Below are 27,508 nucleotides of genomic sequence, written 5' to 3' on the forward strand. Positions count from 1 at the left end.
TTGTGTGGATGCTGTATTGTTTTACTGGGCGGTCTCTTGATTGTCAGTGGGAGGCCGGGGGTAGGGGGGAGGGGGTGGGCTTGAATGGTGTGTGTGTGTGTGTGTGTGTGTGTATGTGTATGTGTGTGTGTGCTGACCTGGACCTTCTGATGACATTCAGTTGGATGACTGGTGTGGCCGAGAGAGGAGAGTGATAGAGAAAAAGAAACTGAAAGAGCCACAAACACAGGAGTATATATTCAACAGACAAGTCCAGTGAGGAGAAATAGCAAAGAAAAGAAACAAAGTGAAAATCAGAGACGGTGAGATTGTGTCGACAAGGACGCACAGAGACAGTTTGACCGACTGAAATGGAATCAACGAGACTGAGACAAACTTGGGATTATCAGTAACGGATCATCAGAAGTGGAGTCTCTCAAACATGGACTAGTCTGGGGGTCTGCACATACATACGCACATACACACACACACACTTTCCACACACACACACACATACACACATTTGGATTCCTGTTGTGACCAGCGTTGGCAGTGGACAGGTGTCAGTATGCAGGAGTCTCCAGGTGCCATGGGTGTAGATGGCAGCTACGCCAGCAATGTCCCAGCCTTTCTCACCAAGCTATGGACGCTGGTGGAGGATCCAGATACCAACCACCTCATCTGCTGGAGTGCTGTGAGTCAGTCCACAAAATATCCGCAGTACAGTTGTAACTCTGTCAGAAATGTAATTATCTATGGTATTATAATCCTGGCAGATTGTTTCCCATTTGTCAAAAGTTATGTCAGTTTTAAAAAACAACTCAGAGTTACAGTATTTATTGTCTTCCTCAGTGAACACACCGAGTGCTACTGTAGCATCACCTTCCTGTTCTTTTCTGTTTAGGACCAGCCCATTTGGTTACTTTTCAAACAGTAAGAAAATGACGTATGTTGATACTATCATACCACTTACAAATGTTTAACAGTAATTTTAATCAGTGGCGGTTGTTAGAAAGTGTCATATATTTTAAAAAACATCAAGCATGAAAAGTAGACACAGGGCTAATCAAAATGTACTGCTTAGCAACTTACAAACAACAAACATATAATAATTTTGCTAATAAATGAATAAAGAGGGCAACATGAACAATAAATATAAAGTGATACAGCAATAAATATATCAAAAAAAGGATTGATTGTTCAAAAGACAGTTTATAAAGATATGTTTAAATATAAGGAGCTAGCTAGCCTATGCTATTAGCAGGCAGTCTGTATCACAGTCTTGCTACCCTGATGGTAATCTCCTGGTACATTGTGGTCTTTATATGGATAGGCGAACTTCACAAGAGCCCTACACGAAGACCTCAGGTTGCCTTGTTAATTCTTAAACTTTCTATCCATCATCTATTGAAAGGTACTTTGAACTGGTTATATCAAAACACCGGTATCATGCTTATCTGATGTACTCTGTGTACCACAGATTAATAGTAAAACAGTGCCACTTATGATGGGTTCAAAGATTTTATGAATGGCTAGGCTATACTAACTATATTAACATTTAACTGGTGTGTATCCTCTGCCAGAGTATCGTGCTTTCTTTGGCACTCTGATGACCTCACCTTTACATTCGGCTATTACTTAACTTTTGACCTTTGACCCAGGATGATCATCTAAATTTAAAATTCTGAGTGCAATTAAAAGTACTCAATCAAGGTTTTACATTGAGATTATATACATTGTTTTCTACAGTACGTGTTTACTTTTTTTGTTCTTGGGTATGAGTTGTGACACAAAGAGGAGGCTTCAGCGATGAGCTGTAAGAGGACAGCTGTTCTTCTTCATAGGGAGACAAACACACAGACAGATGCTGTCCAGTCCCATGACATCTATAGTTAGAGTGTGCAGCATCAGCTGTTGCATTGTCAGACTATTAGTAGGCAAGTATGCATCACTACATACAAGGTAACAGCAACATCTTATTACAGTTGTCTTAACTTAACAAATTTTACCACCTGTTGTGCTTTGGGCTTTGCTAACTCCCTTTAGATGTAAATGATATTTTAAGTATTTACAATCCAAACTGCTTTTTAGAGCAAAACAATGCTATTGCAGTTGTTTAGTAGAGTGTAACATTGGGAGAGAGAGCGTGACTCATCCCTCACAGTGAGAGAATCTGTTTGATTGGCTGACTGAGCTGAATTTAGCTGCTGATGAGTAGATACTGCACTGTAGGAAAAATATTCCACCTCCTCACAAAACAACTTTTAGTATTCAGATTGCATTATTTCACATGACTTCATCTGCTTCCATCCAACATCCGCTTCCTTGGCAGTCAACAGGTGGTGAGTCATGTTTACGACAGTAATGTAGAACATTATCACTGACAGACTGTTGCAAATTAAATGTTTTGGGCAGCAGTTTTGAAGAGATAAAGATAGCCTCCATATTGTACTGGGTAAAACAAGAGTGAGGGTTATATGTGACCTTAACTCACAAATGAAATGGCTGCAAAGGAATCTAACAAGCAAAGATTACAACAAAGCGACTCTAAAAAGTTCATGCAGAATCTGTGATAAAGTGTGCTAAAGCCAAACTATTCTGCTTTGGGTTCGAAAGTCCAACATATCTCTTTATGTTGACATGGACATTGGTATCCCAGTTATGACTCTTATCCCATTTTTGGCCTGTGAGCCTTGGAAAATGAACCTGGCTATTCATATCCCTGTGCATGTGATAATTAAATTTTTTGGTAAATGAAAATTTGTGTTTTCATTCACAGTGAGCAGGAGTTTGCCTGTGTGTCAGACCAGGATCCACATTTTTATGTGTGAGATATTGCCAGAAATGCTTTTAACTAACTCTATTCCTGACTATGTTCTGTATTTCAGACTGGGACTAGTTTCCATGTGTTTGACCAGGGACGCTTTGCAAAGGAAGTTCTGCCAAAGTACTTTAAACACAATAATATGGCGAGCTTCGTTCGACAACTCAACATGTGTAAGTCAACTTTCTCTTCTCTTCTCTTCTCTTCTCTTCTCTTCTCTTCTCTTCTCTTCTCTCCTCGCCTCTCCTCGCCTCGCCTCGCCTCTCCTCTCCTCTCCTCTCCTCTCCTCTCCTCTCCTCTCCTCTCCTCTCCTCTCCTCTCCTCTTCATTACAGTATGTATTTCTATTCTACGTTGTGTGTTTGCTGTTATGTGTGTATCTAGATGGTTTCCGTAAGGTGGTGAACATTGAGCAGAGTGGTCTGGTGAAGCCTGAGCGAGACGATACAGAGTTCCAACATCTGTACTTCCTCCAGGGACATGAACACATGCTGGAGCATATCAAGAGAAAGGTATGGACACACACACACATGCACACACAATGTCTAAAAGACAACGACCAGAATGTGTCTTAGAATAATACAGACAGGCTTTATATGTGTAGCGTTGAAGAAGTCTGTAATTTGAATTTAGTGCACATGTAAATGAAGCATGTAAAAGATACCTTCACCACATTTCTACCACATCAGATTTTTTTCAACATGTATTTATTTACACTTAATAATTTACTCATCTACCCTCCTAGGATAATGAGACTCCCATCAAAGCCATTAAAGCTTAACATGCCCAAGCTAGGGCTCAGTAGCACAATTGTTCATTCAATTAGATGCCAAAATCACAAATTTGCCTCAAAGGGCTTTATAATATGTACTGCATACAGCTGTGCTTATGAGTTATTCATACCTCACACTGCAATTAACACAGCTGCAATATGCAAAGACTCAACATGACTTCCAGCTTTCTAGCTGGAAGGAAGCAAGTGGCTTAAACAGAGAAAGGGGAGTTTGTGTAGCGGCAGAGTTAAATACAAATAAAAACATGCAGAAAAGCGACTTCTGTTTACATACTATATTATTAAGGCTACTTAAAAATACTTATCTTAAATATTTGAGGGGGGCATGTGTCCTCTCAAGTTGAATGGGCACAACGCTACTGCTTGTCAGCATGCTAACATGTGCTAATTAGCAAAAAACACAAATTACACCCAGTACTAATAGGAATGTCATTAGTTTTGCAGGTATTTGTCCTAAAAATTTTGACCTGATCATGGTGCAAGATAAAAAGTGGAGGTGTCACCAAAGTTACCTTGAGAGGGACATGATCATCTGTACCAGATATTATGGTACTAAAATTGCTGTTGAAAACTTTCACCCAAAACTACAAATGCCACCTGCTAGTGGTGCTAGAGGAAAAGTCAGGGGATCACCAAAGTCATTAGGACTCATCCTCTGGGGACCAGGAATGTTATGCAACCCAGTAGTTACTGAGACCAAAGTGGACAGACCGACAGTAAAGTCTGTGTAAATCAATAATAAATATGTCTTTCTCACACCACAGAAAAATGTGTATTTGACCACACAGCCAAATTTGAATGACCAAGTATATAACATTAGGTTTCAAAATTGTGGAAAAACAAAAAGTACTCTCTGCTCTGAAATGCTGGGGGCGTGTCCACTGAAGGCATGGCCCAACTGAACAGCCGCAAATACCAAACTCCCATATAAAAATATACAATTTAAAATAGGCTTTGTTTGTAGGTGTCAGGCAAATGGATCATATTTTAAAAATAAAGTAATGTTAGGAGCCACTGTTTAATTCAACACCTATTTTAGGTAAATGTAGACTTGTTTCAGTAAAAATGTAACTTAAATGACTAGTTAACAAGCGATCCATCACCAATCATTGTTATCTTAAATTGTCATTTTTTTCAATGGAGTACGGTGCACTTAACGTCACTCACTTGTCTGCTGGAAAGTCCTTGGCAGCTTCATTGTGGCTGTCACTCTTGGAGCAATTGCCTCTCACACTGTACTTTTTAGTGAAGCGCTGCCTGGCAAAAGCTCTCCCTCTGGCCGGGGACCTCCTAGTTGCACAGCCAGTGCTGAAGCCAAAGCCACTGGTGGTGGCCGGTGTCAGCCTGCGTCTATGCTAATGTTGACCGAAAATGGCCCAATTCACCAGTAACAGCAGATTATCCGAAGTGAATCCCAGTTGTCTCAGATGAAAGTTTGTAAAACAGTAATAATAGTAACTATGAGTACTTGCGGCTTTAGTGTTTATATAGTGGGGGAGGTGCTAGTAACCCCTCTATGTCATCGAGCCACTATTTCAGGCCTGCCCAAAAAATCCTGAACACAGAAATGATGAAAAACAGTTTAACACTCTAACTCCACAATTCAGTACTACATAGTTCACAGTCTTTTCATGTTTTCAGCAATTATTTTCTAACATGTATAATGTGTTTAAAAAGAAATCTCTGATTTCCCTTTAGACGGACTTTAAATTGAGCTGTACTTTGTGTGTGCAGGTATCCATAGTGAAGAGTGAAGAGACCAAAGTTCGTCAGGAGGACCTCAGTAAACTGCTGTATGAAGTTCAGCTTCTCAGAACACAACAGGACAACATGGAGTGCCAGATGCAGGACATGAAACAGTGAGTAGAGAGGTTGTGTGTGCGTGTGTGTGTGTGTGTGTCATGGCCCCACGAGCACTTAGGCCTCCACCAAAACCCATTCCCATCACCTGCTGTTTATGTGTGACCGACACTAGCAGGGTAATGGTTGTAATGTACACCAAACTTTAGCACTAGTACCTTTTTCTCTTCCATATTGTGCTCACAGTTTGAATATTTGTCAAAAGAGGTGTGTTTAATTAAATTGCCCCTCATTTCTTGACACACAGAATACCTGAGGCCAGGTAGTTTTTTAGAATTACTGGTTGGTTTCTGAGTGTCCGGGCAAATAACTGAACAGTAGTCTACGGTGTGCACTGTACTTAACTTGGAAGTGACAGGGTAAAATTGACAGCAATAAATCAGGACATTCTCTCTTTCTTTTAAAAATCATTGCATTCCCTGTGTTTAAGTATTTTTCAATAGATATTTCACAAACAAAGCTAAATTTGTCCTCTGTGACTACAACTTTGTTGGGTTGAACAGCAATAGAAATTGAATGGCCTAAAAAAAAAATCAAAGAAAGTAAATTGTGTGTGTGTGTTATTCCTCTTGCTAAGTTGGAACAAATCACCCAGTGAGTTTTTCTCTAGAGGCTATTGTTGCTGAAAATAGCTGCTGTGTTTCCATTGTGTGCTGGAGCTGCTTTGTGCTCCGTATTGTTTGCTAATGAGAGGAGAGAATGTTCACCTGCTCACCTGACTAACACACACACATGCACACGCACGCTCACACACACGCATGCACGCACGCACACATGCACGCACACGAACGCACGCACGCGCACACCAGTAGCGACTAACGACATTCTTAGAAAGGATGATTATATGTGCGCACGTGCACCTGTACGACCATGCATATGGGCATGGTCTTTTTGGACTTTTGTCTTTAGTAATATGAGATCTTGTTTAAAAATGGCGAAAGGTCCAAATCTAAATTCACATTGATATGCTCAAAGTCAAAGGAGGGTTTTTTGCATTTCTTAATTGCTTTAGTCTCACACAGGACAGAGTTGGAAGGGCAGAAATTATGGTTACATAAATATACATACATGAGGTTTAGGAACACAGGCTTTTCCTTATAACAGAGCTCATCACTCTCTAACTGGTGCCTATGAGCTTAACTTCACCCTTGTCATAAAGGCTCAGCTTAGAGCAAGCTGCCACTCTCCACCTGTCCAACCTGCAATGCAGAAGGAGGAGAGGCAGCCAACATGACAGTAAACAAGCCTGATTGACTGTAAATCGTCTTACAAGAGAAGAGTTTTAAAAAATGACCAACTTTCTTTACCTGCCTCTCCAGAATAAACAGAAGGTGGTGAGCACACTGTCAAAATATGATCAGTCAGAGTCCATCTACTCCTCCAATAAGCATGCTGGACAGGTCTCACCAGAGCCCAACAATGCAAGAGAACAGCACAACCAGTACACAAATGCCTATTTTGTAAGTGTTATGTTTGACCTGACTACTCAGACATATCCAGCATTGGTTGTGCTATTGCTAAGACAGGATATTAAATATGCAGTTACGCTGTCTACCTTTATTGGTACACTATACCTTAAGTCCTGCTATTTAACATTCATAAGTAGTATAAAAAATGTAATAAATTGTTTACAACACACTATAATGTAGCAGATATATGGACATTCATAAGTAGTATAAAAAATGTAAAGCATTAGGCAGCCATTACAACAAATATTATATTATTATAACTGTCATTCGGTATCTGTTTATATACCAGCATCCAGTTATGGTTGCCCACAGGAATTATAGTTGAGTACTACATTAATAAGCATTTATATCTGCTTACAACTACACTGTAGTGTGTTATAAAACATTAATTAGCAGTTTATATACTTTTTATATAAGTTTTACCCATTTACCATATACCATGTCAGTGCACGTGGGCACACATAGCAAACATTCTCCATTTCTAAAGAAGAAAGAATGTATTTAGCTGCTGCTATTTAGAGCTGTGCAGAAAGAAAGAGGGATCAGGGCTGATTTTCCAGTTCATGGCATGAGCTGTTTTCTCCTCACTTCCTCCTGAAAGTCCAGTCACTTTGCGTTACATTGAGAGGCTTGGACTGTGCATGCACATCCTAGGAAGTCTGTCAAATAATCTTAACAACACTAACCAGCCCGTCCCGGTCTGGGACTGCTCTCCAGGCACAGTATGCCTGTGACAATACTCTTGAGAAGTCTACTGGGGAATTAGCCAGGTGGTGCAATTGGAAGCTGAATAACTTGTAGCTATGGTGCCATCACACAGTGAGACAAGCAAATAACTGTTAGGCACTTCTGTCTAGCTTGTAATGAAATAAAAGGAAATCAAAAAGATCGCATATGCACCATCTTAGGGTGGACTGTCTTGAGATAGCAAGAGAACTACAGTTGACAGTGGGTTTCCTGAACACAATAGAGACAATATATAAGCGCACAGTCTCCTCGAACAGTTCTGCCCTCTTTCTGACAGATACAATAAAGTGCTGCTGCTGCGAAGTGACTGTTACAACCAAAAATTGCACACTCTCTTGTGATGAATCCATCCATAGCAATACTGTCGTCTTGTGGATGAGGTTTATACATCAAAGAGCAGTGGAAAGGGATGATTGGGCACACTCTTCAGTGTCAGGTTAGGGCGTTAAACCTGGATTAAGACGCCCTAATATGTGTGTGAGTGTGAGTGTGAGTGTGTGTGTGTGTGTGTGTGTGTATGCAATGAACATAAAGCTATACTGTATGTCCTATCGGAGTCAAAACATAACAATTCAGATTACATGCTGATCTGTTTGATCTTCCTACTGTAAAGCCTTTTGTAAAATATTCTCCCTGGTGCAGGGTAAAGGTTAGGGTTAATGGGCGCACTCTTTGGTGTCTGTATTAAAAAAATCAAAGACAGAGCTGTGAATAAGAAAACACTTGGGGGATATTAAACTATTTTTGTGTGTTTTTACGGGTTTGTTCGCAGTAGGCTTTAAAGAAAAAAGGAAACCTATTGACCCTTGTTTTAGTACTGATCAGCTGACTTACTTGAGTCCCATTTCTGCATCTCAGTTCAAGGATATTTCACACTAATGAGGGAAAATGCTGAAAATCCACATGGAAGAACTCAAATCTTATTTAAACCCACAATTTCCTTCATTTTGGGTCAGTATGAGCAGCAAAAAAAACCCCAAAACAAATTTAATTGAATTCATTTAGCATGAATGATAAAAGGATGTAAAACAAGCTATGTTCAGATTAACAGGCTTTCAGATTTTTCACCAAAATGAAATTAACTTTTATAACAAATCAAATTTTCTGCTGTACTAAACATCTGTCTACATGATCTGTCTCTCCTTGCAGGCAAAATGAAGTGCTGTGGAGAGAGGTGGTCTCACTGAGACAGAACCACACACAGCAACAGAAAGTCATGAATAAGGTCAGTCTGTGTGTGTGTGTGTGTGTGTGTGTGTGTGTGTGTGTTTGTGTGTGTGTGTGTTTGTATGCTCTAAACAGTAAGTGAATCCTGATCTTGCTGATCTTTTTACACTGTAGTTAGAGCCTCACATGTGAGATCATCTGGAGGAACTCTTACAGTCAGTCATGTAGTTTAGGGTGTAGATTTGTGCAGGTCTTCTTCAGTGTGCACTGGGTGCATATATCTTTATATCTGGTCCTGCAGTATACCTATCTTTAAAAGAGTCCACTGATTTAGCATTGCACCCCTAAAACACTGTGAGAATCACGGTTGATCACTGTGATTCACTTTCATTCATGATGTTTTATGATTCATAAATTGTATTTTAGTGTGCAAGAACTTTACAGATCCCCTCTAGACATTTTTAAAGATTTATATAAAATTCTCTACTTTGAATTTGAATTTGTGTCTGATACATTTTTTCCACGAAAAAAAAAGTTTACAATTACACATTCCAGAATCTATACATATGCAAATATATTTCATCTCAGGAGTATAACTGTTGGAAACAAGATGTCTCCTACTTCTTCTCAGTCAAGTCCATTCTCAGTTTATGTGCACTTCAAGTTTCCACATCACACTTGTGTACGCTGAATATTGGACGAGGACTGGCTTAAGAACTAGGTGTGATAAATCATGCTTGTGCACCCGCCCCTAAAAATTGAATTTTCAATGAGCACAGAGAAACTTTCCACTTTCAGCAGATGAATGTGAAATCAGCTTTCTAGTGTCAAACTCTGCACATACATCATTCTGGACAACATCCAACTGTAGGAACAAAAAGAAAAACATATTTTTGAGTGGAGGGGGACTTTAAGTGTTTCCTGTTGGGTATTAATGGTTAAAAGGCAGAATGTTAGAACATAATAGCGATGGACCGCAGCACAGATTGGGCTCTTACAAGCCACTAGCACCACCTGCCCGTTTGCACACCTTCTCCACATCACTACTAACAAACACCACAGCCAGAGCTGAATCTGGTCTGTGAGGAAGAATGTGATGTGTGAAATGTTATCAGTAATGTAAAATGCAGCTTTCTCTCTCTCACTGAACGTTACGACTCAGCTCTCATAAACTGGCTACATGTCAATTAAGATTATTAAAGGGGACATATTATGCAAATTTCCAGGCTTATATTTTTAATCTGGGGCTCTCCTGGAATATCTTTGTATGATTTACAGTTCAAAAAACTCCTTATTTATCTTAGCCCAAGCAATTACCATGACTTGAGGCTGAAACCAGTGCAGAAGTTTCTTGAGTGCAATGCCACCGATGGCTGCTAGATGCTGGCTCCAAAAAATCCCTCAAATTGACTCCCATTCAAAAAGCATCAACTTCTCTCTAGAAATACTGAGTCAATCATTTTTTTTCAATGAGTCATTATGGTATTGATCACAAAATTCAGGCCCTCTAATAAGTGTGTTGCTGGTCATTGTTATTGCTTATTGTTAATAAGATTGAATACTTATAGTAGCTTTGATGGCTGCTCTGTAGGCGATGATTGACAGCTGTGACTGACAGTTGGCTCACATGCAGCTCTCCCCGTCTCTGGGACTTACACTGAGTCTGACTATTGTGGCAATATTTCAGTAAGTTTAATGTTACTTGATAACGATACCTAACCTGACATGCCAGATAGTTTGTTACACAGAACCATCTGAGAAGTCGTCCATGGAGACTGGCAGGTGATTGGACACTATATAACTAACTACAAAACAGGCAAAAAAAAAACCCAAAACAACAACACACAAATATGTGGAAGCTACCATTATTGTTCAGATAAATAAAAAAATACAAATAAATACAAATAAGAAAAACTGAACTGTACAATTAGTCACACATAACAGAAGAGAAGTCATAAAAATGTACTCACTTTGCAAAGTCAGTAGCCTATATATTATACTACATAACTATAGAACAGGCTAAAAAACAAAGCACATTTTTCCAAACTAAGTGTTGTAGTATAACCAACAGGAGACCGCTAATGTGTGAAGTGATTTTAGGTACAGTACACTGTATAAGAGTGAAGTTACCGAATATTTTTGTAGTATCTCTTTTTTGTGTTGCACTTTTTAGACAGCCCCTGCACACTCGTCTCATAGCTGGCTGCACACAGAGACCAATGTTATCAGTCCAGCTCATTTGGACTAATAACATTGGTCTCATTTGGGTGAAAATTGAGTTGTAGTTTGTTGTCTATCTTACGACGGTAGGAGAGAGGCATTGTTTGTGTTTTAACAGCATTTTACTCATGAATTATTAAGGTGCTGTTTGGTGCCCATCCGGCACTTGGTGCCCTACGCACAGTCCGTGATGCGTGTGTATGTAGCGGCGGCGCTGGGGATGTGTTTCCAGAGCAGGAAAGGCAACACTCCACACTCCTTATTTGGAGGGTCCTGGCTCCAAACAGAAACAATGGTGCTGACCATAATCTGCAAATCTGAGCTTCAAACTGGCTCCAATACAAACCAATGGGTGACGTCACATCTTGCTATGTCCTTCTTTATACAGCCTATGGTTCAGCCTCCGTCTAAAACAGGCCGTTTTAGTGCCTGTCTCTTTAAGGCTCTTTCCGATGAGCGCACTCTGTTCTGATTGGCCAGCTCTCAGAAGCTGCCCCTTGGCAGACATCAAACAGCTACGTCAACAAACCATGAAACAAACTATAGCAGTAGGATTTCATTACTTTTTTTCTCATTCTTTACTCGAAACATCAACTTCTCAAATACATCCGTACATGCTTGAGCCGAAATCCAATCTGAAATATGAGAGCGGACAACGCAAACAACACATGGAAAAACCTTAGCTACAACCTTAGCAACCGAGCCTATAGAACAGATGGCTGTTAATGGGCATGCATGATGAGCTGATGTAGGTAGAAAAGGTAAGGTATAAAAAACCATCACAAACAGCATTTCTACATATGTTCACCTCAGGTTTTGGACCTTTGGACCATGTTTAATATAGATATCCAATATCATAAGAGTATATAAATAACAGAAAATCACAAAAAGCATGATAGGTCCCCTTTAAGGACACAACTCATGGGGGGTCTGCAGAGCAATTAAGTACATGAATAAGTTGACTAGCTAATTTTAGCATAGTAAGTCATATCCAGTGTAGCTAAAGCTGGACAAACAAGAAGCCTGCTTCTCTAGTCTTGCTGTGACTTTTGTGTCTCTGCTTGATTGTTACAAGTTTTTTTTTCTTGTGGTTTATCAAAATTAAACTGCTAATAAAGACAGGACAGCTATGCTGTGCTCATGTTGATAATTGCAATAATGATGGTAATGGAAATGTTTCACCACTGTACATAGTAAAAACAGTAAACCGGCACATCTCAACCCACAATACAACTGTACAGTCACAGTTCAGCCTCAAGCAGAGATGAGGAGTGATCTTCTATTACCTTGACACACTGCTTCAGTTACAACTAACTAACTCTGAACGAATACCACTACTACAGTACTACTACTACAACTGATGCAGCCAGCCAGATATCTGCCACTGTGTGAAATTTAGTATCATTTCACCATCAGATAGCCTTCCTTGGATTCATTGTTTTTTCATCCTGGGATTTTGGTTGCTAAGTTCATTGTGACATTCTTACTCTATCACACACAAATGCTCAATATTTTCCTCATGTGCTAAGCTAATGTGTGCAGTGTGTTACATCATGTAACCCAGTGTTCTCATTGGTTCAAACATTTACAGCATATAAATGCCACGCAGTGAAGTCCTTCCCAAAGACATATCAAACATTTATTTCTAGCAACAATTCTTGATAAAGTCGAGGGAACATTTACTAACAGTTGTGTTTGATAAGATGATACAGTGGGAGGTGGGGGGTTATGGGTCATGCAATTCACTTTCCTTTCTTTGCTTTTATGTTCCAAGAAAGAAATAATGGGACAGTATGTGTGTGTTTTCTGTGTGTGTGTGTGTGTGTGTGAGGAGGATGCTGATTCATGCTGTGCTTTTTCTCTCTTTGCCAGCTGATTCAGTTTCTGTTCAGCCAGATGCAGTCCAACACACCCAGCACTGTGGGCCTAAAGAGAAAGCTGTGAGTACATGCATGCACACACACACAAACCCACACAATCACGCACACGCACGCACGCACACACACACACACACACACACACACACACACACACACACACACACACACACACACATACACACACAGGGGAGCAATCAACAAAAGTGAGACAAATAGGGCCACAGTGGGGCAGAGGGAAGGGCTGGCTCAGCTGACAAACTGAACAATCTAACTCAACAAGCGCAGTGAATGGAGACAAGTGCTGAATCAGTCAGTCAGACACACACACAAACACACACACACACACACACACACACACATACACACACACATACACACACACACACACACACACACACACACACACACACACACACACACACATTCGCACACAGTGAAGGCAGAGCAGAGTGCATGACCCTGCTACAGCCTGTGTGTGTAAAATGCTGGTTCAGCTTTGCTGCTGAGTGTGAACAAGGCCGACATGAGAAAGGAAAGGCACGCTGGAACACAAAAGTACTAAAGAAACATGTATTTCAGGGTCAGTGTTGTGTTACCTGGCAAAGGTGCAATTATGCACCATCTTTTACTCTAAGTGACCACATTATTAAACTTACACATCAGTTATTTTGAATATCACAGACATGATAACTATCGATAGTTAGATACTGGGTTTTTTTCTCAGTTTTACAGTATTTAGGCTGACATCATAACATCCCAGATTACTGGAACCCCTTTCTTTCCTCTCATTTCTTGTCACATCCTTACTTTGAATTGTCTAATCAAGGCTAAACATGCCCAGTATTCATTTTATCTATCATACAACCATTCATTCATACAACAATTCAGCACCTTCAAAAACAGGAAAAATGCTAAAAGTCAGAACTAGTTTCATCAGGTTCTGCTGTCATTGACTTTGCATAGCCGCTATAACTCCAGATGTGTAACTGAATGAAAACGAATGACCTCCTAGGCCCTTGATGCTTGATGATGGTTCTCCCAGCCCTCCTGCCTCGAAGTTCAGTCATAATAACCCGATGGAGCCCATGCATGAGCCCTTCTACATCCAGTCGGTGAGAAAATATGCAAATTATATACATTTTTTACACCTAATGTGTTTACCACAGTGACAAAATATACTGTAGCTGCTTCATAACCCCTGAAGCCCCTAAGGATAGGGAAAATTATTTTAGTTGTGGTGTTTTCTAGAGTAGTAACATGTAAATGTGTCTCTTTTCCAAAAATGAAGCTCTTGCAGAATTATCAGTGTTCTGCAGCCTCTTTTAATGACACTTTGTCATTTTGCTGGGAACTAAAATTAGTACACTACTGTGCTGCTGACCTTCCACATTCAGCACAAATGATGTTGGCAGCCACATGCCGTAAACATCAACTTTGTAGTTACTGGCTGGCATTTCTAAGTGCTTCGCCATGTTGGGATTTCAAATTTATCTTTAAAGCCACTTGATTTAGTGCACACAGCATGCCTGATACAGAAGTAATCGCTTTCTTCAGCAGCTCAAGACATTTATTCGAATCAAAATTTAAAGTGTACTTGAAACATGGCATATCCACTACATCATAGTTAATATATTATCTGGACATAAATCTCCTTTAGCACCCTGCTGCCATCAGGTTAGTTGTTGTGTTATATCAACACTAGAGGGAAGCAGTGCGTAGTGACAGATTTGGAGGGCTATGGATGTGGTGTGTATGAGAAACAAAGCCTTGAAGTGAAATGACTATTTTTATATCCTAGTTTGTAACACTAGTCACACAAGGGGAACATACTGCCCTACAAAGCAGTAACTAGGTTTTAATGCCTTAATTTCATGCCTTTAATGGACAGGTTCACACTTTTTCAAGTCTGTCTTAAAACAACAGTCAGGTGCCCAAATAAACATTGAAATAGGTTTTTCTTGCTATGATCATTACTCCAGTTCAAACTGACCATTAGAGTATCCTTTCGTATTTCGCTTACAATGTGAGTGATGGGGGACAAAATTCACAAGCCTCTCTCTGTGAAAAAATGTATTTAAAAGTTTATCTGAAGCTAATATGAAGCTTCAGTAGATATCTTTCATCATTAAAGTCTTTTTAATGCCAAAGTCCTTCTTTTTGTTACTATACTTCCACTGCAGCTCAACAGGGAAACACTGTCCGAGGAAACACAAAGAGGGAATTTGATGCTAAAAAGACTGTAAATGTGTCAGATATCCACTTGATATGATTAACTCAGACTGCTGAATATAAGCTTCAGATTCAGCTTCAGACTTTTAAATGCATTTTTGCACAAAATGACTGTGTGGACACACTGTGGATTCTTTCATTCATGTTGAAGCACATTTGAAGGGGATCTTTTAATAGCCAGTATGAACAGTAGGAATGATTACAGCGAGGAAAACCTCTGTGTAGTTGTACGTTCCTCTGTGAGAGTGCAGTAAGTGTGATGGTGGGATTTACAATCCAAATATTACAGCCTGAGCTGCATTGCAAAACCAAGATGTAGTAAGTGTACAGCCAGAGAGCAGTTACTGTGGTTTGACTTGATTTTTAGCTCCATTTGTAGCTACTGCAAATATTATGCTGTATATATGTCTATGACATAAATGTTTCATATGGTGAAACAAATGTCCAAATATCAGATTCAGATTCTTTAATTTTTACTCAACTTTGACCAAATATGTATTTGACATGTTTAGGACAGTGTAGATCTGCAATGTTACATTATCAACTTAAATCAAGAAAAGAAATATGAGCAGAGGAGAGTTTTTACAGCCATGAGCAGACATGCATCACAGTCCTCTCTTCTCCTTCCAAAGCCATCCAGTGATACTGCTTCTTGCTCCACCAGTGGGCTGACAGGAGGACCAATCATATCAGATGTTACTGACATGTCTCAGGCCAGCATGGCTCTCCAGATGCAGCCTGATGACACCAGGTAAGTGACGTTAATACCCATAATATTATTAATACTGCTACAACAACTATTACTATTAATACCACTACTACTAAATGGATTGATGTCATCCATAATGGAGATTTTGCTTTATCATTTCTTGTATGGTTTTCTTCTATGTGACATTTCCCATCATAAACGTCCAACATCAGCTCTACATCCATTGCAGCATGTAACAACCATTTTTCTAGAACAATGTTTATTATTGAGTACTACGAGTATGATGAGGCAGTTGGTGCTGATTCATCAAACTGATCGCGGGCTTAATAGAGATGCGCTTGATGTGGCAAATTGAACCGTGCCTTATTGTACTGGTAGTTCTGTTTTTGACTCGCAGTATTTGACTTTACTAACAGGGAGAAGTGCCTGATGCTTATCAAAGAAGAGCCTGTGAGTCCAGGAGTGAGAGGAGGAGGGAAAGGAGGCAGTGTAGGAGGAGGAGAGGCTGTAGCATTGACCTCCTCCTGTGAGGTGTGCTCCTCAGAACCTCCTGTCCTCCCCGTTGCAATGGTCCAGTCTGTTCTGGAGGGGAGGGGCTCAACGGCCTCAATGATAGAGAGGAGGAGTAAGAGACCTGCCCTGGACAGGTAGGTGCTCACATACAGATCACAGTTGCACACACATGCATACAGAATGCAATGTATAAGCAGGTATTTGCATACACACTAAACAGCACACTGATGCAAGTAGTGAGCAAGCAACCCTGTGTGTCATTTCATATATTACATACTACTGTGGGTGTGTGTGTGTGTGTGTGTGTGTGCAGAGTGGAAGTTTCAGATGCAGTGGAGAACGTGGATATGAGCCTGGAGGAGTTGCAGCAGCTGCTGCTCAGGAGCCATCAGCAGAGTACTGTGGAAGCTGGGACCAGTGCTGTTATGGATGTCAGTAGGCCTATACTGTATATAGATGCACCATTACACATGCACATATAGAAACACACTGACAGATGACTTGGTGAACTGCACATAGATTCAGATATGTATGATCTGGTAGTTTAATCCGTCACTGCTTACAAAGTACACAGTGACCAATGAATTGAGCTATTCCTAAACACTGACCTGAATGAATACATTTTCTCTCTCTCTTCTGAATACATTTTATTCTCTTTTCAGCCCTTCAGTTTAAGCCTGCCTCTGACTGAGTGGAACTTCACAGAAATGGAGTCCAACCTCAAATCAGTAAGTCACATACAACTTTGTATAGATAACTTGAACAGTGCTTAAGGGAAGATGCCTTTTCCACTCAAGAGTAACCATCATGCAACGTGATGGCAGACTTTCTGCTTAACTACTTACATGCACATTAGCTTCCCAAGTTTAGATAACGCACCCTTACTTATTATGTTGCTAACTGATAACTGAGGATTATAAAAACAATATCAAGCAGGACTCAAGGTGATGTACTGATGTACCAACTGGATTTTAGCTGTAAGCTATCCAGCACTGACCTTGTCTGTAGGAGTATTTCTGTGTGTTTGTGTTCAATTCAGCCTCTGACTGAACTCAGAATTCACCAGAAAACTCTGGTTCTTTCTATTATTTTCCTCTGTATGTTTATGATTCATAAAGCAGATTAATAAATAGATTCATAAAGCCATACATTTTCTGTAGAAGTTGAAACATTTTCAACATTTTCAACTCAGACGTATCTTCGCGTCAATTCGCACTGCTCCAGGCAACTTCATGTCTACTTGCGTCTTTACATTGACTTTGTATATAACCGCGCTGCATCTAAAATTCACTTTATATTCTGTGTTAACACACAGAGTTTGGATATACAAAGCACTGTTAACCCTCTGGTTATTTCAAGCTCATTTTAAAGACTAGACGGGGATAGTTCTTTCCAGAGAAACAAAAGCATTTGGCATTTTTGTTGAAACTCCAAAAAAAGTCCACATTTAAATTTTCCTGACAAACCACATCATGTGTCTTTGTGAATAATGACTGTCCTCTCCAGAAATACAACAGCATTTGTTGAAACAATGTATGATTACATTCACTAGTGAAGGTGGAAGTAGATGTATGTTGTTATGCCACCTGTTGGGAGGAGGTCTTTATTTTAAATATATTTGTGTAAAGTTATTTTCTTTTAACCTGCGGAAACAATTGATATCACCTTATAAAGTTGATATGGAAAACTTGTCAGCAAACAATTGCTTATTTAAACATACAGCAGACAGGAAGTGACATAAGCATTCATCTGGAGTTGTGTTTCTGGCCACCTGATGAATGTGAGTCCAATATTCACACTCCTTTTAGCTCTGATTTGGTCTCCACCAACTCCTGAAAAAAATATGAAGTTGAAGTTGCTTGATCAGCTTAGTTTAAACTTTCAACCCTACCTTTTCTCTTGCACAGTCATGCCAAAAACGTGTCAGTTGCTGCCCCACAATTCCCTGAGAAGTGATTCACTCAGATCCCATGTCAAATGAATAACATGGGTATCTCCTCACTGGGCTCTGTGGCTGGTAGGCCTTCACTTTAAGGGTTTGTTGAGACTGAAAATAGCACTGTGTTAAAACAGACACATGAGGCTGTGCGTGTTTTGCTGCCGGTCCAGTTTGAGTGACAGATCCATGACATGTCAAGGATTATCAGATACCCAAACACTAAACAGCAGCTAATAGTACTATGAGACAGGATTCAAGTTTCAACAGCTGCAAATTAAACAGAACTGCGGCATTAATGTTACTAAGTAATATATGAGGAATCTGTGGTTGTACGTATTTGAAACTACAATAATGATTTTACACACAGCTCACAATTTTTCGAGGAGCTACTATAAATGCTTAATGCTGTGCAGTTGAGGATGAAGATCAAATTGTCCAATTTGAGTCTTAGCTTCGAGCTCTGGTGTAATACAAACAGGAGCATTGCTGAATGTTGTTACCACCATTATCAGAGAGCCCTTTGCTAAACGTGCTTGCTAGCAAAGTAATCAATAATGGAACTGAAGTCTAATTTTCTGGCCACCTGGCATTGAATAGATAAGCTGGTGAGGCTGTTCAGTCTGTCTCAACACACTGTAGAGAGATAGTTGTTCATGTGATTCACCTTGTGAAAAGTTCTCATGTTACCAGCAACTTCCACAGGAAGTGACACAACAGCCCAAGAACATACAGCACCTCTCCAAAAATGCTTTACATTAGCATTTTAAAATTTCATCTAACAGCTGAGGCGGAGAGGAGAGAGGTTAGATGGGAAATAAGTGCCATGAAATTATGACTGATTTGCAAACAGGTTTAAATCATTGAATACTTATGTGCCATATCAAAGGTGTCCTCATCAGTGACTCTGAATGTCCAGCAGCAGTTAGTTCCTTAAATATTGCTACTGTTTTGTAATATTAAAATTTTTGATCATGCTGTTGCAACTGTATTGTGAAACACAACAGCTACACTCTTATCTTCAGCTGTGATCACGAAAATGTTTTCGTTTCCTGTAATGTGCTACGTTGTGGAATTGGGGTGCAACACCTGTCGCACAAGAGTGGCTTTAGACAGTGAATTCTCATGCAGTCATGTTTCAGTCCCTCTGTGTTTGTTGCTTCTTTATCATGAGAGATATTTGCTGATTGGAGATGCAATGCAATACTTTGAGCCAAATGCTTAATTGCATTGAAAGAGATGGAATATTTCTTGAGACCAGTTTATCTTGCTTAATTTGTCCGACTGCATGAAGAGAACATGCTGTTTAAGGCCCCAATGGGGAAGTGTGTTACCAATGGTCAGAGCAGTCTGAGAGGCAGAGAAGAGGTGTTGGTAGGTAAATTTCGTTAAACTTTGGATGGAGCCAGGCTGGCTTTTACCCCCTGCTTCCTGTCCGTATGCTAAGCAAAGCTAATTGTCTCCCAGGTCTTACTTCATATTTAACAAACAGACATTAAAGTGGCATAAATCATAATAATAATATGCAAATAAGCATATTTCCTAAAATGTTGAACTACTCCTTTTTCAAGCACTTTGAATTGCCTTGTTGTTGAAATGTGCTATACAAATAAACTTGCCTTGCCTTAAGGATATGAGCAGTGCAAAGTAAGTTCCCAGACGATTTTCTGGTTCCACTTTTTCATATGGCACCCTTTATTAAGTTCTAAGCAACATTTGTTAATACTTAATAGATCAATTATATGCCATTAATAAAAGCATTTGGATTGCCAGATTGTGAAAAATCTCCTTCTGGTGAGTCATTAAAAGTTGTGTCATTAAGAAACACTCATGAGTTTCTCACTTCCTAATTAGTCATTAAGTAGTAGTTATACATAGGTAAGTAATTACAAATGTCAGTAAGTCAATAACGAAGGGCAATAAACATCAATTTTCCAGTTACACTCAGTTAAGTAATTTTAAAAAAGGTTTCAATGTTTTTTAAGTCCATTCTCAGTGTATGTGCACTGGTGGTTTCAAGTTTCCACATCACACTGGACCTCAATTGACTCCAGATTAGTTGTGATGTCACAATACATGCCCGTTGTTATGATTTGTACAAAAGTCCTCCTCCACTCAAAAATGTGTTTTTCTTCTTGTTCCTACAGTTGGAAGTTTGAGCTTCACTGTACAGGATGATGTATGTGCAGAGTTTGTTTTCATGTTCATCTGCTGAAAGTGGAAAGTTTCTTCCTGCTCACTGAAGATCAGATTTTAAGGGGGGGGGGCCTATGAGCAGGATTTGTGACATTACAACTAGTTTGGAAGCCAATCTTGGTCCAATATTCAATTTACAAAGTGTGAAGTGGAAGCTTGAAACCTCCAGTGTACAAACACTGAGAATGGACTTTACAGTGAAGGAGGAGACATCTTGTGTCCAGCAGTCAAACTTCTGGGATGAAATATTTTTACATTAATAGACTCTGGAATTTTGTTTTTTATATATGTTGTAAAATGTATTTTTTTATTGACCATCAACAAAGTTTGTAACAACTTATAAACACTTTCTATTGACTTAACTGATGGTGGTACTGATTGTCCAGCAGATTATCATAGTGTAACCTTATCTTCTGCAGTCTGGTCATGCAATATACAACTCTTGATCTTGGCGACGATTCCACTTCCTGCTTTTTAATGAAAATCTTTAAATTCCAGAAACTGGTCATTGATCTACCTATAATACTTTTATGCCTCATTTTCCGTAAATGCTCCTACAAAAATTGATCATAACATGACAGCATGACATTATCATCCATCATCCAGAGCTTTAAAGGACCAATGTGTAGGATTTAGTGGCATCTAGCGGTGAGGTCGCAGACTGCAACCAACTGATAACCCCTCCCCTTCCAAGCATGTAGGAGAACCTACAGTGGCCACGAAACTTGTGAAAAAATGCAAAAGGCCCTCTCTAGAGCCAGTGTTTGGTTTGTCCATTCTGGGCTACTGTAGATAGAAGACCCGCTGCTTGTGTAGATATAAAAGGCTTGTTCTAAGCTAACGATAACACAGTAATTCTTGGTTTCAGGTGATTACACATCAATAAAAACATACTTATGAATATGAACATTATATTCAATTTCTGCCTATAGATCCCCCTAAATCTTACACACTAGCTCTTTAATTTTCTGCATAAAAAGCAGACACTCGATGTTGAGTATAGTCTCATCTAAAAGAGAGCTCATTTCTCCTCACTTTCTGTTTAGTTTTGTTTGTGCAGTTGGCAGTCAATACTACTCCCAGTAATTAGAGTGTGCTGCAGGTTTTTCCACTTCTAGTTACAGCCTGTTTATGCCTTGTTTGCCTCATGTTCTACTGATTTATCATATGTTACATGATTATAAGACATCTAAAGGAGCCTCAGCACAACTTTAATCTTTTTTGGTCATGAGAAAACCTGACTTGGGAGGAAATATAATACATTGATGCTTTTACTGAATGATCCAGTCACTCCTTCCTGTGGCTGATTTTCTATCCCACAAATGATGGTGTCATTAAGAAATTACTTGCCTACAGAGGGGTAGAGTCATCAGTGTTCTCGATGGTAAAATAGGGGTCCCTTAAGGAAAAAGGTTGGGAAGCACTGCTACGAGGCACAAGCATTCATTTTTTGATTATAAAATTAAAGGTTTGGGGTTAAGATACTAAATGTATGTGTGTTTGTGTGTGTGTGTTTTGCTCACAGTACATGTTCCAGAACCAGGAAGCGGAGGCTTTTCCAGCTTCTGGCTGCGAGGAACAGTGATGGATCTGTGCTGTGGACTGTCCTTTCTGAAGTGCAAGGTAACAATCCTGTGACTTCTGTTAGTGAAGTGGTGACTAATTCAACAAATGGAGGACATACTAATCTGACAGTGTCAAGTCAAAGCCAACAATGTGTTAGTCGGTGTTAGCCACAAGACTGTTTGTTCCTGCTGAAGAAATAAATCTTTAAAAAAAGGTCATTAATACATACTCTTTTCTTTTTTTTAACAAAAAGGAATAATAATTACCTAAAACGCGCAAGCACTGCAGTTTTTACTTCTCAAACATGTGTAAATCATTTATTTGATGGGGGATATTTCCACAGATTAATACACTAACAAGTATTTACAGCAGCAAGACAGTGTATGTGAGGTTGAGTCAAAATAAACTACAATGCCCATGTAATGAAGGAACACGTCAGCCAGTGCACCAGTGTGGCTCATTGATGTGTTTTTGGAATTGAGATATGTGAAGCACTGGCTGAACAGACAGTATTTGTTTGTAAGATCAACTCATTGATGGTTTTGTTTTTTTCATATCAGCTTTGGTTGAACTTTTGTCCACCAATTTTTACAGAGTAGTCATGTTAGGAAGGGATCACCACATGGCTAGTGTTGAAGGATGGATGATTACAGCATTTAATAATGTTGTTAATGTACACATGACATGTAAGTATTGTATTTAGACAAACTTGAAAAAATCTAGACTAACAGTTTCATTTAAACTGGAACTTAAAGCCCCCTCCATGAAAGAAAGATCACCATTACTTACCATATTTTCATCTTACAGGTTATTCTGCTTACTGTTGCTTTCCATAGTGTATGTGTAAATATGGAGGGTCTCTGCATACCCAAAGACTGACTCTGCCATCCTTTTGTACTTCTCTCCTCAGGCCACAGAAGCTGCCGGTCCCTCATTCCACTCTGCATGAGTTTGATCCCACGGCCCTGCCAGGCTGTTTCATACACGTGGCTTCACTTTTCCTTCTTTACATCCACATACCTACAAAATGCAGCAATGAAAAAGCCTGTATAGATCATGTGATATTTTTTTTTTAATGAACTGATCAAAGTTCTTATATCAAGACTCCAATATTAAGCCAGCTGGATGCAGACAGTGCATTCTTGGCTCCAGCACTTTAGTCTTTGTGTGAGAGGGAGTTCCTGCTTGTGGAAGTGACTTTTTCTTCCTATAAAGAATCTATTACGGATGTATACAAGTGAATATTTTTATTATTTTATCCTTATCACAAAAATACTGTACTTGTATCTAGGAGCAAACTTTGGCAAAATAGTCGCTGTGGAAAACCATCTTGGAGGGGCAATGTAGCATATATTACAAGTGTGTCTGTGATTTTTTTTTTTTTTTTTCTGTCTGTGTAAGGGTGTAGAACATTTAAGGGCTCCTCATATACTTCATGCATTTCAAATCATTTTAAATGTGTTAAGATAGATGAGAGATGAGTTAGCATTCAGTAATATGAAAGGTTCTTCTAGCAAAACTATGGATTCAAGCCACTCTAAAATCCATTGAGAAACCTTTGGTTTTTTTTTTTTTTTTTAAAGTATAACACAATAGGAGGTTTTACACACTTTCAACACCCATCTAATGTATCTTTGCACAGGCCTGACATGTAGCCAGAGACTTCTCTTCAGAGTTACTTCTGTCCATTTAAATGTGAAGTTTTAAGGAAATATAAAAAGATGGGCTTCTCATTTGACAAAACCAAGAACACCACTGCATTTTTGCACAATCTGTATCACTAGTTATATACAGTTATGACAAAGGTCATTCATTTTCTGTTTGTAAATGACCATCATTCTACACCTGCATGTCAAAAAGACACACTGGCCTCAATGGCAGGGTTTAATCAAACTCGTAATGAGTGTGCATAGAGCACGGAAACCCTGGTAAACAGTCAACAGAGTGGGGTACTGCCTTTCATACTTTGTAAAAACAAAACTAAAAAAACAAAGAAAAAAAAAATACTCAACCAGCCAGTCTTTGAAAAGAATTTCATTATGGTTGACTGTGTTTCATTAAATGTATGGTGAGGTGGTTACTTGAGCATTTAATCTGTTATAAAACTATGAATACCTGCTTAAAGAAATGCAGATTTATTCTCTGGATTACTAAAAATGCTTAATAACTGTAACTGATAATGCCATTCAATGTAATATATTACTCCTCAGCACTGGTTGCAGGCAACAGTTTAAAGGTTAACTTAGTACTAAATATACTTCTGGGAAGCTTCCTGGAGACGAGTTGAATTGTGCAATACTGTACAGAACTGTGAGAACTCACATAATTGCAATACATGGATGACCATAGGAATGTAGGAAACAGCAACTGTGAGTGGTGGACTGGAACACACCATAGAGAAATGCACTGCAGAGGAATAATGTTAGCCTGTGAGTCTGAAGGCCCTGCTGGCCTTTTACACAGAGTCGGACCAAAGTGATTTGAGCCAAATGACTGTAGATCCGACCAGCAGCTCTGCTGTCAGACCTGCATGTTCCTGGTAGCAGGGCTATGAGTCAGGGCAGCGATTTGCATTAGCTTTTTGAAAAGAGCTAAAAATCTAATTTTCTCAAAGATTGAATCTGTTGAGTACTATTACTGCTACTAACTTTATAATAACTACAACTATCACAACTTTCAAGACGTGTGATTTCCATGCAAAAGTCAAAAAGTCAAAAATGAATCTGGTACAGACATGATTGAAATTGAGCTAGTAGCTTGAAGAGGACATAGAATAGATAGAGTATGTTAATATTCTGTAGATTTACCTAAATTTTGTAATTATAATAATTTAATTATGTTTAAAAGCTAATGCAAACTGCCCCCTGCACTTGTCTCTCTGAGGTTAACATTTTTGACCCTCTTCTCTGTGCATGTTTCGGGGAGAAGGGAGAGAAAGCGAGCTGTGGTGTATGACACGTGAAATTGCACTAAAAATCACAGTTGTATGATATTTGAGAGTATACAGTACATTTTAGAAATAGCATTTATTCTTGTTCCTCACAATAATATGAGTGTTAATGATTTTTTTTTCAAGGAGTGATGGATACACACATTCAGTTGCTGTTGTGTTCTTAATTTATTCTGTTTTCCATTTAATCATTTGCACTGGAAATGAACGGATGTGTGTTCAAATGACATTTATGCTTGTCAGGATTGCAGATTGATAAGGAAGTATTTTTGTTCATTGAGTGAATAGATCTCTGCTGTAACAAAGCCTGGCATCTCAAAAGCAACTCTGCACTATGAACGGACATAAAAAGACAACTGCCCACTACATACATTGTATATACATCATAATACATCATAATGCACAGTAATACATCATAAATAAATTTAACATATATCACCAAATCAACAGACAGAACAACCCTTTCCTGTTACAACAAACACACCCGCTGCCAGTAAAAACACGGAAACGGTCTTAGTGTTCAGATGCTTTTGAAAGTGGGCCACAATCTGCTGAAAATGTGAATTGTTTTAAATGGCTTTTTGCAAAGACTAAAGTGTATTGTTACAGAGAGTCAAATAAACTGAATATGTATTCCACCTGTGAATGAAATATTTAAAAAAATATAAATAAAATGAAAGAAAGCAGACACTTTGAAAGAGACACTTTGATTCATTTGCATATGCATATTCTATCTATGAAAGAAACTGTCCTCTCAAGAAAAACAACACAATAGGTTGTGAAGTCAGTCGCCCAAAAACAACATACAGTTAGATTTGAGTGACAGATGCCATCTAGCAGCTGTATTAATTATAACCTGGAGCTTGGACTTTGCCTCAGGAAGCCGCTGTTCATTTCACATGTCCCATTTCCAACTGCAAATCAGGAGATTTTTACAAAAACTGTAACTATGGTTGTCGCCTAACCTTCACCTCATTATTATTGTAACCATGACAACGTGGGAGGCCTAACTTTAAGGACATAGTCATTTCAACCCACATCACCTGTTTAACAAAATGATCATTTTAGCCCAAACCATGATCTTTTCCTAAACCTAACTGAATGTTTTTTGTGCCTAAACTTAACTGTCAGACCTTAACCACAGTGTTATCACATCATAAAACTTTATTATTTTTTAACAGTGATTTGTAACAGTTTCGGAAAGCACAGTTAAATGATGTTGTCCTGCTGATTACTAAAAGGGAGAAGCGATGTATCCCGTTGTTTCATTAGGAGGACTTATTGCTGTGAAATTTGCAAGCCTCCCTCTGTGCAAAAATGTATTTAAAAGTTTATCTGAAGCTAATATGAAGCTTCCGCCATTAAATGAGTCAAATCAAGTAGATATCTTTCAACATTACAGTCTTTTTAGTGCTGCAGCTCAACAGGGAAACACTGTGTGAGGAAACACAAAGAGGGAATTTGATGCTAAAAAGACTGTAAATGTGGCAGATATCCACTTGATATGATCTAACTCAGACTGCTGAAGCCTCATATAAGCTTCACATCAACTTTTAATTATTTTTTTTTACATTGAAAGCACATTTGAGGGGGATCTTTTAACAGCCAGTATGAACAGCAGGAATGATTACAGTGAGGAAAACCTCTTTCACTGTTCATATGGACACCTGACTATTGTTTTAAGATAGACGTACCACAAGTGCACAGAAGCAGCCTGAATGCAAGGAGAAGGCCTGAAGCAGGAAAGGAGCAGGAACTATGTGCAAGCAAGAATATATCTGAGTGCAAGCATACAGTTTGAGCAGAAGCAGAGCAAATCTAAGTGCAAGCAGGGGCTATTGCAGTGCCAGGGCAGGGTTTGAGGGAGAGAATTACAAAACCTGAATGTGAAATCAATAAATCATGCTCTCAAATTGAGAGACCACGCTCTTGAATAAAGATAGGAAAAAAGCCCCATAGTGTGGTGATTAGAGCAACACCAGAGTAGGAGGTGTATGTTTGGATCTCAGTTGGTAAAAACTTTTCCTGGAGGACTTTTGATTGTGAATGAATGAATGAATGAATGAATGATTATTCATCCCAGGTACAGTAAATGTCCATCAATCAAGGACCATAAATAATACCCAACCAGAATGAGTCTGTCTGTCTGTTATGTTTTATTTTATGTTCATTAAATTTACATGTTATTTACATTGCTGTTTCTTTATCCTCAAACGTACAAAACCCTATTTTGAGTAGCACTATACAAATAAAAGTTTTATCTTCACAGGATGTCTGAGGACATACAACAGACGCTGAGTTGGGGTCATCTGTAGTAACTGGCATATAATATCTGAAAGAATGGCTTCACAAAACATGCTTTTTATTAGGAATGAAAATTATATTTTATCTTCCTTGTGGCACAAAAGACTAGCACTGCAATCCTGGACAGTTGCACGTCGCTTTTTAGACAGACCTGCAATTGTTGTCCT

General features: G+C 39.0%; 1 protein-coding gene across 1 annotated transcript; it reads left to right on the forward strand.

The window, feature by feature from the left end:
* The first annotated feature begins 440 nt into the window (after positions 1-440).
* hsf4 (heat shock transcription factor 4) lies at positions 441-25,670 on the forward strand. Its single transcript, XM_042412289.1, has 13 exons — positions 441-673; positions 2,868-2,976; positions 3,187-3,314; positions 5,330-5,454; positions 8,821-8,896; positions 12,931-12,998; positions 13,951-14,050; positions 15,800-15,918; positions 16,293-16,523; positions 16,703-16,820; positions 17,052-17,117; positions 22,047-22,144; positions 22,998-25,670. The coding sequence occupies exons 1-12, from the start codon at positions 548-550 to the stop codon at positions 22,104-22,106; spliced, it is 1,326 nt and encodes a 441-aa protein (XP_042268223.1). The 5' UTR covers positions 441-547; the 3' UTR covers positions 22,107-22,144; positions 22,998-25,670.
* Positions 25,671-27,508: the final 1,838 nt, after the last annotated feature.

The sequence above is a fragment of the Thunnus maccoyii genome, chromosome 5, assembly GCF_910596095.1.
Source record: "Thunnus maccoyii chromosome 5, fThuMac1.1, whole genome shotgun sequence".
Classification (NCBI taxonomy): Eukaryota; Metazoa; Chordata; class Actinopteri; order Scombriformes; family Scombridae; genus Thunnus; species Thunnus maccoyii.